General features: G+C 39.4%; 1 protein-coding gene across 1 annotated transcript; it reads right to left on the reverse strand.

Annotated features, from left to right (window-relative positions):
- Window positions 1–11,327: 11,327 nt before the first annotated feature.
- On the reverse strand, window positions 11,328–11,775 carry LOC5568242 (putative oxidoreductase GLYR1 homolog). The gene is made up of 2 exons (XM_021856710.1): window positions 11,548–11,775; window positions 11,328–11,495 (listed from the first exon to the last, which is right to left on the reverse strand). The coding sequence occupies exons 1-2, from the start codon at window positions 11,773–11,775 to the stop codon at window positions 11,328–11,330; spliced, it is 396 nt and encodes a 131-aa protein (XP_021712402.1).
- Between the last annotated feature and the right edge of the window lie 4,177 nt (window positions 11,776–15,952).

A 15,952-nucleotide genomic window follows, 5' to 3' on the forward strand; every position in this document is an offset into this window, starting at 1 on the left:
AGAATTTCAAGCATTATTAGCCAAGGACTTTTTCTAGAATCTACTAAACACCTTATTAGAAATCTACTAATAACCATTTTAGTGATCTTAAAAAAAAACTTTCAGGAAACTTATCAATGATCAGTTCGATTCCCGTTATCATTCCAGCTAAGGTCTCAATAAAAATTTGTTATGAATCTAAACGGAAATCTAACAAGCATTCCGCAAAGAACTTTATCAGGAATCCTTTAATACCCTTTTAGAATTGTGTCAAGGATTTGGAACGTTAACTATCTCCACAGAAACTCATCAAAAGTCATGATGCAAAGAAACATTTTCTAGCTTCGCCCATAGAAATTGAAATAAAACGGTAGTCTGATGCTTGAAATACATACAGTTAACTCTCCCTTACTCGATATTGAAGGGACCATCGAGTAAGGGAGGTATCGAGATACAGAACACATATTTTTCAAATTTTAAACTTTTTATTATTTTGACAAAATACATTCAGAATAGTTATTTTAACATGAAAAACAATACAATTTTTCCACATTTACCTATGCGACACTTTTTAACCGATCTGCAAAAATTAAAAATTTTAGCACCCAGAAATTGGCAGTAAATTTTAATTTTACTGTCAATTTAACCATAATAATCGAATTCATGAAAATTATTATCGTTTGGAGGACATTTGAAACTTTTCATTAAAATATCGAGTTAGAGAGGTAAACTTACTTGGGAAACTCAAACAGATAGCATCGAGTTAGGGAACATCGAGTTAGAGAGGTATCGACTTACAGAGGTATCAAAGCATGCTAGATTGAAGGGACCGCGCATTCCATCGAGTTAGGGGAAATATCGAGATACAGAATATCGAGTAAGGGAGAGATGACTGTATTTTCCAGGTGTGTTCTCCAGATTTCCGGGTATTTCCGTATTTTTCCCGATCATTTCAAGCATAATTCTTCATTCCGACGTAACTGCAAAAATAAACAAATCGAGATTTGCTTTGCATGGGCTTGACAAACGCATAATCTACATATTGAGTCCAAAAAAGTAATCCTAAAACATTTTTTTGATTTTTTGAAATAAATTTCAATTCTGCCCTATGTGCACTTTACTCAGTGTTTTTAATTTGGCTACATACACCCTACCATTGCAAAGCGACTCAACTGTCAACATTTTTCATGCTAGCACATACACCGTACATATGCTCATAGCAAAGCGACCTATATGCAGAATCAAAACATAAAATTTTAATCAGCAGATACGTCATACTGTTTTCGAATTACTAAACATGTTGGAAATCGAGAGATTCGGATTTTCACAGCTGCAGTAAGCTGACGGGTCGGCAAACTGATGTGGAACATCATCAGTATTCGGTTTTAGACAAATTTCTCACCAAATTTTTCACAAGAACTGTTCTCCATTTACTTTTGTTACTCACGGCTCCGTCCGGTGCTCCTGTTAGTCGAGTTGAAATTGGAAACATTCAATATTCGTGTAGTTGAACGTAGAAACTGACGAATAGAACAAACTTTATTATGTTTTATGGGAATTTGCAAACCGGTGTATGTGCAACTTCAAAACAATACTGGTGTATATGACGTGACGCATGTGATAAATGAACTGTCAAACCGACGCATCAAGCAAGGTGTATGTATCAAGCAAGGTATGATATCGACGAATCATCATGGTGTATGTGAGCAGCACAAAGCAAAAGGGTTTATTCGATAATTTCACCAGTTTTTCAATCTAATTCAAAACAAATCGGAATTGTTTAATAGTGGTTAGAAACGGTGTTCTTTTTTTCAACTTATAGAAGACACAGCAATAGAAAAAATGCAAAACATTTTAAACAGGATTTAAAATGCTTTACAATATATTGCATCGCATTTTTCTCGAATCCTTCCAAATGTTAGATACGCCGATTTGAAAAATTAGGCTTGATTTGTAATTCTCGGGTTTTTTCCCGCTTTTTCCGGATTTCCCGGATGGATGGATTTGGATCCCATAATAACTGTGCAAAATTTCAGCTCGATCGGTGAAACTATATTTTAGCGCCATCCGTTCAAAGTGTGTCTGGGATTTACTATGGGAAACTTACTTTTGCAAAGAAAAAATAGCCAGAGGTCGCCCATTGTCCTCTATAAAATTCTGAACACAGACTTCGATAGGATTTTACGATGAAGCATATTGCCGAAGACCGCGAAACAATCCGACACTTGTGAAAAACTTTTGAGACCTTCTACAGAAAACACGAATTTTTAGAATTTTACAGGTTTTGCTGCTGAAGTTTATGAAGAGATTTTTTCAGGGATCTCATGAAGCATGTTTCAGAAATTCTTATAGGGATATTTCCACGGATCCTCAAGAAATTATTCCATTTAAACGAATGTAGGGCAACAAATTTAATCACCGGAAAATTCTAAAAATATTATAATTGAAAAGTGTGGTATTTAATGACGCCAACGACGCCGCCGCCGATTAAAAATAATTCTGAGCACAGGTCTACTCAATATACAATGTATTATACATCAGTTGTAAATTCTTTAAGATCGATGTCGATGTGAAATTGGTTTCAGGGAATCCGGAACCGACCAGAATAATTGCAATTGAGTTGAAAGAATCGGAATATACTAATGGTTTATGATTCAGTTGCAAACATTGAAGATCCGTGCAAAATAATTATGGAATTGTCTCAATTGACCATCAGACAGGTCCCATGGGGCCCAGATAGCCGTAGCGGTAAACGCACAGCTACTCAGCAAGACCAAGCTGAGAGTCGTGGGTTCGAATCCCACCGGTCGAGGATCTTTTCGGGTTGGCAATTTTCTCGACTTCCCTGGGCATAGAGTATCATCGTACCTGCCACACGATATACGCATGCAAAAAATGGTCAATCGTCATAGAAAGCTCTCAGTTAATAACTGTGGGAAGTGCTCATAAGAACACTAAGCTGATGAGTAGCCTGTGTTCCAGTTGGGATGCAACGCCAAAAAGAAGAAGAAGAAGAACTTACTTAATGGAAAGCGTTTTTCAACTCACCTGTAGAAATTCTAAACTACTACGGCAAATGAAATAAAATATGATGTTCTCAAAATGTTATTAAACGTTTAATTTAGTTTTACCAAATTAGGATGCTAGTGTTACCCAACACAGAATACCTAGATAGATATAAGAAATTAATGTATTTTTTCCAGTATCATTTTAAACATATGATACAGGCAAAACTAAGTACCATTTTGACGAAAAACGCATTAGATTTTATATATGAAATTCACTTCAATAGAGATCTGTATTTGTTTGGGCAAGTGTGCCACCTGTTTATAAATAGAAAACGCATTAAAGTAAATCTTATGAAAACCCGGAAACAGCATTCCAATTTTGTGAATTTCAAAATACCTAATTCAAAATATATATAATCAAGTTTTTGCCGTTGTTTGGTGCTTATCAAGTAGGTATTACATTACATAAGCCGTAATTTAAAATAGACCAATCGTATAGAAAATGGAGGTACAATTTCAGTAATCGATTTTTTTTAGATATTGTCGAATTGACAAGGTGGTTCCACAGGAATGATCCCCCAGTGCCAATCTTGACGAGATTAGATTACAACAGGGAGATGATTAATCACGCATTTGCTGACCACAGAACATGGCAACACTGCATTGAATAAAAGGGTTCCAAATAAAACTACTTACCAAAAGTGATCAACGATTTCAGTTTGTCAATCGCAGGAATTCATGTTCCCCAAAACATCCGATGAAACAATCGCGATTGTTTTTGTTTCCACTTCCAAAAAGTCCAAAACAATCCACACTTTGGAATTCTGTCTTTTTCCGATTGGTGTGAAATGCTACACACACAAACACCACCTTTCGCTTCCTCGCTCACTCCCTTCGTACGTGACGATTAAAAAATACACCTTACCCTGACTGAACGTTTTTTATAGGTTCCGGAAAGCGGTTTCGGCTGTCACCGAACGGAACAAAAACGTCCTAAGAAAACGGAACTACCGTCTTTAACAGTGGTACTCCACTTGCACCAGTGTCATTAATTTTGACACCGTCTTGCACATCAGAACATTCCTTTCAGCACTTGAATGTTTGTGTGTGCCGATTTTAATTCGCGACGATTTCACTAGAAAATAAAAATCCGGCCACTCTCTCAAGGCCTGCTTCGTGTGCTTCGTCCGTCGCAACCCATTTAGCACCCTTTTCGTTGCCGGACTCTCGGATTGATCATCCGTCTGTGATGTGCACTTCTTCTTCTTCTCACTCGCGCCCCCTTGTTCTTCTATTTGGGGGGGGTCATTCGTTTGTTCACTCACTCGCCAAAAAAATATATCACTCTGCTGTCTTCTCCCCCATCGTCAGCAAAAATCTCTAATCGAAACACTTTCCCACTAGGAATTCGCCAATGGCCACATCCGGTTCCGCTTCCCGGGGGTCGATATTCACGAAACTAACAGTCGCTTCGGCAGCAACTGGCCGGATTGCACCCGTACAAACCGTAAAATTGGCGCTCCCGGAGCTTCTTCTAGTAGAAAATTCCATTCACAGTCGCACCGATCGAAAATGTACAACACGCAAAGATCGCCATTTTATTTTCTTATTTTTTTTTTTTGTTTCTTGCGCTCTCCTCTCCCTCTGGCCCGTTTTTGTCCATCTCCTCGCACTCGCACGAACACCGCTTTTCTAATGGGGGGCCTTCTTTACCCCTGCGCTCCGCCCTTCGGACCCACAAGCGAACTGTCAACGCGAGCAGCGCGGATGGCGTTTGTGTTTGGAACATGTGGGACGTCTTGTAAAATGACAGTTATTGATGCGTTTGACATATCAGACGTTAGAGTCCACACGGAATTACTAAAGAGACTGAAATACAAAGAGACAAAGAGCGTTTAAACACAGTCTGAGCGAGAGGAGACAGCTGGCTTAGATTGCGAGCTACCAAAAGTTCAGCCCGCATACCCGTGAACTATACCTCTACTGTTTCCTGTACTATTCACAACCATATGCGACAATATCATAACAGTTTCATTTTACATTAATATTAACAATAAACCCACCGTACCGGGAACGGTTTTGACTAGTAATCCTTTATAAGAGAGATTCGCGGAAGCTGACATTTCTGTCAAAGTGTGAGCCAATCGAGCAGCGAGAGCTGTCAAATTGTGAGCCAAACGAACATGCGTTATGTTTGTTTTGAGCTTTTCTTGAAGAGTAATATAATCCGCTTGAAAATATTTCGGTAAAAGTAATTGTGCATGAAGCAAAAAAAATTAAATATTTTTCTTTTTTTAATTTTTTGTCAATACGATTTTTAGTTGTTGATTTTTGCGGGCTGTTTATTAGTTTGGATATGTACCTCAAAGATCTATAACGAAACAAAATACACTTTTTAGCAATGAGGAAGTCATGTCCGTGTTACAATATTATTCTCGACGCCGAGCAAAATCAGCACTGCTGGTCTGTTGCCAAATCATTCCATTTTACTTCCGCTTATCTCTCTATAAAGGATCACTAGTTTTGACCGTTCTGTAGTGACTAGACCTTTTTAAGTAGCCGAATTCAGACACTTTCCCGATCACGCTTCCCTTAGAATTTCAATCGAGTTAGACTAAATAATTAACACTTTCTTCATCATTATAAGAGCACGTTTATTCTTCCCAAAACACATCAACAAACTGATTCCTCTTTTTCTTTCGTAAACCTATGCCTACTATGATCTGCATTGATTTCATTTTCAGTACTAGTTAAACAGTTCGTTGGTTCACGAACATATTTTGTTTTAACTATACTCTGCTGCTAACCTCTCATAATCCCTACACGTTCCATAAATTGTATTTTGGAAAATAACTATGTGGGGAATAGGCGGTTAAGTTATGTAACCATAAAAAAGCTCTGATTTTTTTCGAACAATATTTTTCGTTTACAATTTACAAAACAGTTGACATACTTGTAGTATTAGTAAGTAATTAAATAAAATATATACATTTGTATATCTATTACATGTAATGCATCGTAAAAATTACAAACTGCTTAAACTTGTCGCAAAAAAAGAAGAACCAACGTTACATATTATAACCGCTAGGGAATTTCCATCAGTGTAATTGGCTTGTTTAGGGGTATCCTGTTTTTTACATATTCTGATTCTACGTTACAAACTGAGTCAGAATCCAAAGTTTCATAATTTTCCGTGCCCTGGAACTATTTTTAAAATACGTTTGAATTTAGTATGGAAATCGCGTTTGAATCACCCCTCGGCAAATTTTACTTCGGGACGAGCTGTCATTATGTAAATTGAAATGTCATTGAGTCGACGTAATGAAATCTTTTTTAATCATTTGTTATATCAAAATAAAGATATTGAAGCGCAATAAAATCGTGTTACACTTAGAAAAATGTGCTTTTTCGATCAAGCTACAAAGAACTGTGAATTGCTCATCACTAAACAACCCAATTGTAATTGCCAAACCCAAGTTTTGCGACGGCAGAGGCGTTGAGCTGAATGGATGCAGAAGAGAAATACGTCAGTGCGCATCGTACCTTCGTGCTGTGCGTACACGAATTCTCTCTGCTCTTGGAAGTTTTCTTAAAAACTACCTAAAGCAATAAAACAGTACTTTTCAGTGCTACAAAAACAGTACTTTTCAGTGCTACAAAAACAGTACTTTTCAGTGCTAAAATTAAAAACGGTACTTTTCAGTGCTACTAAAACAGTACTTTTCAGTACTATTTTTTCTACTATTGATCCCTTTACGATCCTTGTTTGGACCCGTGCCTTCGATTTTTCGTTGGACCCGTTGGCGAAAGCTAGCGGTGGTAATCCTTCTTGGACACCGTCTTGGGAAAAAACCTTTCGAAGGTCACGTCTTCTTTCGTTTATTAATTAAACATGGTATCAACAACAAACAAAATGAAGGGTGAATCTCTGAATTCACTACTTCCTTCCAAAAAAGTGGGTTTTAAAACTGTCATTACACGTGGCAAGAATGGAAGAAAGGACGCTTCCCTGGAATGCGAACTTTCTTCCAAGGGTGAAATGAATAATTGTATTGTAAATTTTGTACCCTATCGGACGCGACGATTTGTAATCGTCGCCGGTGAAACCGTCGCCAAAATCGTCGCCAGCCAAGCAACCGCTGTGAATTTGACGTTACACCAGTCTTACCAACACAATGGCAAATCACCTCCTTTGATTTATTTTGTGGCATTTGACGTTTCCCCAGTCTTGCCAACACAAAAGCAAAGCACCTCCTTCGATTTGGTTTGCTTGCGATGATTTTTTTTCAGTCTGTTCGAAAGTTTTGTGGCGCGTTTTGTTGTGAATGGAAGAAAGGACGTTTCTTCGGAATGCGAACTTTCTTTCAAGGGTGAAATGAATAATTGTATCGAAATGAGCAATCAGTTCGATGCTCTAGACAAATTTTCCGAACACCAAATCGAAGCAGCCTCTAGTCCAGGCTCTTTGATTCAAGTGAGGAAGCAAAGAGTGCCGCCTATCGTGGTCAGTTGTTCCGAATTTGGGGGATTTAGGCCAGGGGGTGGGAAACTCGGCACATTGTGCCCGGCACAGTATTCGGCACAGTTCAGCACATCTGGGCACCCTTCTAATCGACAGTTTATTTTTCTTTCCGCTGATTGGATTTGACAGCTGAAACTTTGTTTTTACTAACCACATCAAATGGTCGTGCGGCTCAACCAGATTGTTGTTATCCCGAATTTGTTTGGTAAGTACAAAATGAAGAATACGGTGCAGGAGACCTTTCTGTGCCACCGTCCGACGATGGCCAATCTAATGAATGCGTCTCTGCTATGCAGGTATACATAATCGCACCTCGTGGTAACCCGCTCAAACATATCCACGACGGGAACCGAAACATCGTGATCACCGAGATTCCAAACGGAGGTACATATTTCAAAGTGGTCCTACCCAACATCTTGTCGGATTTGATTGTGACCAACTACTGAAGAGGACCTGGAAGAGGAAAAAGTTTCGAAATCTCTGCCAAGGAATGCTGGGAATATACCTGATCGAAATGGTCAAGTGGTACTCGCATGGAATCCAGTACATGGCCGTAAAAGGCAAACATCAAAAAGATTAAAGATAGATCGTTGACATCAACTCTTCGAGACTGAAGCGGGAAGGTAAATTGATCACCCTTGGCAGAGATTCCGACCAAGGTAAGACAGCTGAAGAAAATGAAGAGGAACCTGTGAAGGATTTCAATGATGAAAATAAAACTAAAAATAAAGATGAATAATTTATAAACTATGTGTCTTGGTTTGCTTCCAATATAGCTTCTTTATTACTTTGCAACCAATAGCAAGTCATTGGCGTACCATCGATAATATGAGTCTGCATTGACACTGTACTGAAGGTAGTTTCCAGTGAGAAGTATCATCAGCCCCGTCTCCCATGGATTCCAAATGCTTTCCGGTCGCTCCACATCGCACGTATCTTCTCCCTCTCCGGAAAGTCTGCTAAATTGGTTCTGGCAGCACGATTCCTGGCTAAACTGCCCCAACTCCTTGGCATTGTTGATCAGAACCACAGCGGAAATGTGAAGACCACCTTGGCTGCGCAGTTGGAATATATTCTCCCGCAAAGACAGGTGCGGCGCCAGAGCAAGAGCGTAATGAGAAGCAGGATGCTTTCGCACTACAAAATCAATGTCCACCTTTAAACGAATAAATTGCAGAACACCCACGGATTCGCCTAGCTTGAAACTGCACCCGATTACGTGCGTTTCGTTCAATCGCCGCTGATCGGGGTGTACAAAGTAACATGTTGACCTTGAGTCGTTGAGAATGCACTGCAAGTATGGATGGAGAATTTGAGTCATTCCAGTTTCTCTCCTGGGGGATAAGCCGAAAGAGACTTACCATTATCTGATCCTAACAACACTACCAGCAGCACAACAAACGCCCCTCGAAGTTCGTATTTCACCATCACGGTCATCCACTAAATTTCGGAAACTGTTTAGAAAACTCCGCTATCTTTCATCGGATCCTTAGCGCCCTGGTGGGTATCCAATATTACGATCATTATCCGTTTGATTTCTTTACCGCTGGACTGCAAAATTATATGAATGTAATATTTATTAAAGGGTTCATTCACATATTTCATAACGCTGAAAATGGCAATTTTTGACACCCATCCACCCGCTCGTAACGCTTTTTGTATGAATATTCTACAAATTTTGTATGAGCCATAACACCAGCAGAACACCCACCCTCCCATCAGCGTTATGAAATTTGTGAACAAGCCCAAAGGCTAATTTTACTTAAAACTTACCATAATTATGCTCATAAATCTTAATAGCGGCCTTCGTCATTCAAAAATTTTAGATTTGATGCTGTTCAATCGAATTCGATCAATCGGTGATATTGAAAATAAACAAAAACAATCTGCCATAGAACGAACAGAGTTGCCAGTTATTGCAGTGCAGTGAACAAAATATGACATATCGATACGGTCGCTCACTTTCGGCACAGTCGGCACAAATCGGCACAATTTTAGGTGAGCCGAGTTTCCCACCCCCTGGGTCAGATGAAGTTAAGTATCTAGGGCTCATGCTAGATAAGAATTTAACTTTCAAAAAATCACATTGAGGGCATTCAAGCCAAATGTAATAAATATGTAAAATGTCTCTATCCCCCTTATTAATAGAAAATCAAAACTTTATCTTAAGAACAAGCTGTTGATATTCAAACAAATTTTCAGGCCAGCCATGTTGTATGCTGTACCAATATGGACTAGCTGTTGTAATACCAGGAAGAAAGCTCTGCAGAGAATTCAAAATAAAATTTTGAAAATGATTCTGAAGCTTCCTCCCTGGTATAATACCAATGAGTTACATAGAATATCCAATGTTGAAACATTGGAACAAATGTCAAATACAATCATTAATAATTTCAGGCAAAAATCGTTACAATCTTCTATTGCCACGATTAATGCGTTATATGTTTAGGTTAAGTTAGGTTAAGTATATTAAAAACTTTTTTTTTTCTCTTATAAGCAGGTGAAATCAACTCACCTGTAAAAAAACTGAACTGCTACGGCAAATGAAATGTAATATGTTGTTAACAAAATGTTAATAAAATCTTAAATTTGTTTTTACCAAATTAGGATGATAGTGTTGTCAAATAACACAGAACACCTAGATATAAGAAATGAATGTAATGTTTAGAATGATACTAATAAAGAAATAAAAAAAAAAAAAAAAAAAAAAAAAAAAAAAAAAAAAAGGGAAATACGTCGATTGAGTCGTAGCCGCTGATGCTGAATGGAACGAAGCGAAGCGAAGGAAGAAAAGAGAGAGGATGTTTTTCGGTGTCGGAGTCGGTATCGGTTGCGCATCCTCCTCAGTTCTAGAACGATTTTTGACACGGACGGTTCAGTTGGTGCGTGTTCGACGCGGTTTTGTTCAGTTTATGAAAATGGTGAAAAAAGAAAAGAAAGTAACGGTTGGTGATGCCATTGAAGAATAAATTGTTTTTTTTTTTTTTGTGTGAAAGAATACGACAATACTATCCAGTTATTACCTAATTCACAATAAAAGAAAAGGTCCAAAAATAGTTGAACTATAAAATTACAAAGAGGACAAATAATGTTTGTAGAATTGTTGATTTACGGTGCAGTATGGTATTCTAATCCTATATTGTACAGTTCTTTTCTTTTATTAGAAACAAAAAAAAAACAATAGACCATTTCCGTGAAATTTTTTTTAATTGCTCATAAGCTTTCTTTAATTTACTGAACAAACTTTCCCAAGGAACCCATATGTTTTCAAGCCTCTAACTATTCAAAAACAACGAAAAACTGGCGGCACACTAGTTCACCCCACGGTCCCCTACAATTTATATCTCTCCGAAGGTTTTGGGAACCCCTTTTTCTCCTATGAATTTATCTCCACGTTGTAATGAATATTGATCAGCTGTTCCTCCGCCGTCACCACTTTGTTGCCTGGTGACGGAGAATTTGCTATCTCTGTTGCTCTCTCATCATATTCAATTGACGGACCTGCTCTTTGACATTTCGTGCAGGAATTGTTTTCATTTTTATATGGAGTTGACCTTCACTGCAGGACTCGTTGACATTATTTGTATTTTGCTACTAAAGAAAACAAATACTAGCTACTTAAAATAATCCTTTAACCTTCTTCCAAACGTCCACGCCGTCCCTGCCCACCCCAACACTTCGGGAGGTGCCCAGCAGGGATGCGTTATTGCGTCCATCTTGGTCCATCCTCGCGCTCTTATATGCATTCCTTCTTCGTCGTTGCCGTTTAATTCTTCAAGCTCACATCTCCTCCTTTTCAGCGCTAGACCGAGTCGCTGTTAAAACCTTGCCCGCACGTAAACTGCGCTGGAATCGTGGGAACCGTAGCCGAGGCGTTTCGCGTGCTTGTACACCTCGTTGGAGGCGGCCGTGATGGGCAGGGGGTGCTCCAGACCTTCGGCCATGTTCAGCGCCAGCTTGAGGTCCTTCTGCATGTGCTTCAGTTCCTGCTGGGGCGGGAATTCCGCCCTTGATGATTGCATTTCCCTTCTGCATGACCAGCTCTGACGACATGCTTGTCAGTTCCAGCACTTCCAGGACATCCTTCTGTTGAAGACCCGCTTGATCGGCCAGCGCCAGCCCCTCGGCAATACCGGCCAGCATCACGCCGGAGATCATCTGCAGGACCAGATTCATCTTGGTGGCATTGCCCACGTCGCCCATGTAGAACGAGTTGCGCGAAATGGCTTCAAAGCAGGTCTGGCATTCCTCGAACAGCAACCGCATTCCTCAAGCAAACGAAAATTGTTGATCACTTTTTAAATGTGCGAGCGAGCCAATTTTGTTGTGAGCTGGGATTTGACATTTCATTATGTCACAAACTGCATTGGGGTGTTATTGGACATTGTGGAAAAATCTCCACTTTGTATACCCATAGGGTTGAAACAACTGTGCCGCACGACGATTTTCAGCTCAAAATGTGGTGAATTCTCAAGTTTTTAAAAAAATTGTAAGAAAAATCAGGACTGCATATAAATAAATCTAAAAGCGTCAATAATCATTAAAAATTACCGTCTTTCGAAGAAAAATATAAAAATTGGGGGTAAGTTCTGACGGAAATGGTCTATTTTTGTTTTTCAAAATGTTGGTTTCAAAAGGCAAAGTTATGAATAGACCATTTCCGTCAGATCTATCCCCCAGTTTTTGTATTTTTCTTCGAAAGACAATCATGTTTAATTAATATTAACGCTTTCAGATTTTGTTTATATGCACTCCTGATTTTCTTACAAATATTTGAAAACATGGATACTCACCACATTTTGAAAAATAATTCGAGATGCGGCATACCCAACTAACATTTAGTGCAAATGTAAACATTCTCTAGGCCCTCTTTATACGGCTTTATGCTGAGTAAAGGCGCTGTACATACGAATGAAAGCTTCTATGCGATCCTTTTACCAAACAAATCTGGCGAATCTACTCAGCTACTTTTAAGCTGTATTGGCAGCTCTTATTCATATCGGTCATTGCTCTATCTCGACAGTTATACGACAAGTAGCTGTGTAACATCTTCGGAAGGCGCTTTCTCAAGCATTTCGCAACTGTTGAATAATTATTATACAGCTTCGCTGTATTATCGATTAAATATTATTTTCAAGCTGTTTCACAGCTTCCGGAATTCATATCATAAGTATCTGAATTTAATGTTCCCAACGTTACCTGCCACCCACTTGGAATCGAACTCACGATCTCTGCATCCACAAGTCTCGACGCTGTCCTTGTTGCCACAACAGTCTATATCGAAAGGCAAAGAAAACACATCGTTTTGTTCTACATCGAAAACGGTTCACACAATATTTTATAATGATCGTAAAAGATGCCATAGCCACGCTTACACCACTTCATCAGGCTGTAAAAGGGTGCGAAACGTCAAACGCAATGTTTACATCCAACAAGCTGAGTAGATGCGCCACAAGTTGTTGTTTTACAGCATACTGCTGTATGCTCGCTGTATAACTAACGACAAAGCGCTTCTTAAATATATATTGAGCAGCACAACAAATCATATTGTATAGAAGCAGCCGGATTGATGATGGCGAGTTTTATTCCACATCATTAGGTTCCTATCTTTTACGGTGTTGAGTTACAGCTTAGTGAAAGCAGTAAAAGCGATATCTGACGAAATTTATTCAGTTAAGATTTGTTGCTGCAAAAACGTTTGCGTTACAGCTGTATTAACGCTAATCGTTCTATTTTTGACAGCTTTCATTTTTTGCTGTGTTCGCTGCTTCAATTCAACTGTTATATAGCTCAAAGCAAATAATCTTGGCTTATAGCGCTAAAATTGTTAGTTGGGTAGTTTGTTCCAACCAACCGCCAAACGAAACTAACCTGAAATTACTCAAACAAACGATTTTGAACCAGGTTGAAACTTGCGCAACCCGTTCTGAATCACAGTTTCAAACCCCAACCCGATTCAGGCCTTCCTTTAGGGAAATATATTTTCCTCCACAGATTCAAAATTCAAACATCAACATCCACCCAACAGTTACGGTACTGCTAGTTCTATTAGAGACTATTTTTTACTTTTCATGCCGACAAATGCCAAGACTAAAGTGTATTCACTCGATTCTGTTTTCGCAAGGGGAATGCGTACCGTGCAAAAGTTTTCAGTTCAAATTTTCGAAAACCGTGTAAAAAGTAACATAATTTCTCGAAGTTTCATGCAAACATAAGGTTTTGGTGATAAAAAATGTATAGAAACTTTTTTTTCCACGGCCGTGTAAAAAAAAATCCGTGCAAAAACAGAATCGGGTGTACTGATAACTTTACTGTTGGTATTAAATTGTTGGTTCCGTGTGTGCTTTATATTGCGTTTCTTTTGAAAATTTTCCGTTCTGCGGTAGCCGCCAAGTTCTACCGCAGGTGTCAAAGTTCTACCGCAGACTTGAGAATCATTGCATCATTGAACGAAACCATCTAATCAAAGTATGCTAGTAGAGTCCACAGCTTTGAAAAACAGCCGAAAACAACAATCATCAGCATGGTTTCCAAGGTATCATAGCAGCCGATCGATGATGCTTTGTGAAAATCAGTAATGTGACAGCTGCGGTAGCTTTCTGCTCAACCGCAGAACGGAAAGTTATCTCTGAAATTGCAATATTTCATTCGTCTGATTGTACCCAGCCGCTCAGACGAATCAACTGTCACCACAAATCGATATTTTCAGTACCGGGGACCACTGCTCCCCACCGCGCGCGACGACACATCGAAAATCATAACAACCGAAGTCCGCCATTTTTTATTATCCCTCTGTTCGGTCGTTTAGCTTTTCATTCCGTAAGCGCGTCGTTCACTGTGTGGCTTCTTTTCCCAGTTTATCGCCAGGGAAAAAACGCAAATTTCGGCACAAAAACGTAGCGGTTCCCCGTGGGAACCGGCCAGAAGTGAAGATTATCCGATCGAGCGGAGAAAGGAAGTGAAAATTCCGTGAAGTGGAACCGATTGACAGTGATTGGAAGCAAAAACCGGACACGGCGAATTTTAGCGCGGCTGGATCTCCCGGACGGTGTTTTCTTATCGAAAGTTTTATTTTCGTAGCGGTCACTTGAGGGCGTAGGAATTGCCAACGGCAGCAAATTGCCACCACTGGGAAGTGTTTCGTCGTGTTATCAAATCAGGAGAAGCATCAGCTATTTTCATCAATAACTTTTGGGCGGAAAATCAAGGAAGCGTCACCCGGGAAGGAAAATGACCGATAGCAAAGGTTATGCTGTTAACGATCTGGTCTGGTAAGTTCCGAGAAAGGGGGGGGGGAGATGGTTCCGGTCGTGGGAGGGATGTTTGTTACCTGGGCAATTTCGGGATTGGAAATAACACTGGAGGGGATGCTCATCCGTAGGTTGCGGTGTAGGAAAAAAGAAGCGGGAGAAGTCTTAGGTGAACCTAACCTCAATTTCGATAGCTACTTTTAGGCGGAAGATATCGGATTTAGCTTCTTCCTATGCATCCTTAGACATTGGAAGATTCCGTTTTGAGTCGTTAAGGTAAAGAGAAGTAGACGGTGGTCGGGTCGAATACGACAATCCAAAGAAAAAAAAGACGGCGGTCGTCAATATCAATAATATCTATGTAAATGAGCCGTATACATTTCGACATCAGTAATGAATGACGTCACAAGTGTTTGTTTTTGTTGCTTGATGCTCGGAAGTAGTATTACCTATTATGATGCAGATCCTTCTGTATGGCTTTTCGTCCTTATGGCTTAATTGCCAGCTCTTAAGAAGGCGTTCAATTAAGCTTTCCTTCCCATTCCTCAGCATTTGCAAGGACGTGGCCAGAACAGCTCTCTAGAGTGTTAGGAGGATGATGTTTCAATCTCGTATAAGAAGCAGGGATTAGTCACAGTTAGGTGCTTTTCTTAGCCTAGTGGTAAGATCCGCGACTACAAAGCATGCTATGCCGAAAGTCTCAGGGTTCGATTTCCATGTCGGTCCAATATCTTCGTTATTCCAACTCCTTATGATCAATCGCTATAACTTTTTTTGTTATCCAATATTTTTGCACCATTTCTTCACAATTTCTCAAAAAAACTTCTATTTTGGAATCTGCGTCGATATTGATCATTAGTCACTTGGTTTTGAAGATTTTTCGATGTTCCTTGAGGGACCATAGTTCCCCATATACCTACAATTTATTTGGTCGTCATTTTGTGCTTTTTTTTTCTCACGCCGAGGACCCGGGATCAAATCCCATCCCCGAGATAGTCACTGACAAAAAAGTTATAGTGACGACTTCCTTCGGAAGGGAAGTAAAGCCGTTGGTCCCGAGATGAACTAGCCCAAGGCTTAAAATCTCGTTAATAAAGATAGAAAAAAAAATTTTGTGCTTTGTTAATTTATCAAAAAAATAAAATAAAATATGGGCTATACAACATTGGGTAATAAAAAAGCTTCCCTGTAGG

Source organism: Aedes aegypti, unplaced genomic scaffold, assembly GCF_002204515.2.
Source record: "Aedes aegypti strain LVP_AGWG unplaced genomic scaffold, AaegL5.0 Primary Assembly AGWG_AaegL5_hic_scaff_2086_PBJ_arrow, whole genome shotgun sequence".
NCBI classification, from domain to species: domain Eukaryota; kingdom Metazoa; phylum Arthropoda; class Insecta; order Diptera; family Culicidae; genus Aedes; species Aedes aegypti.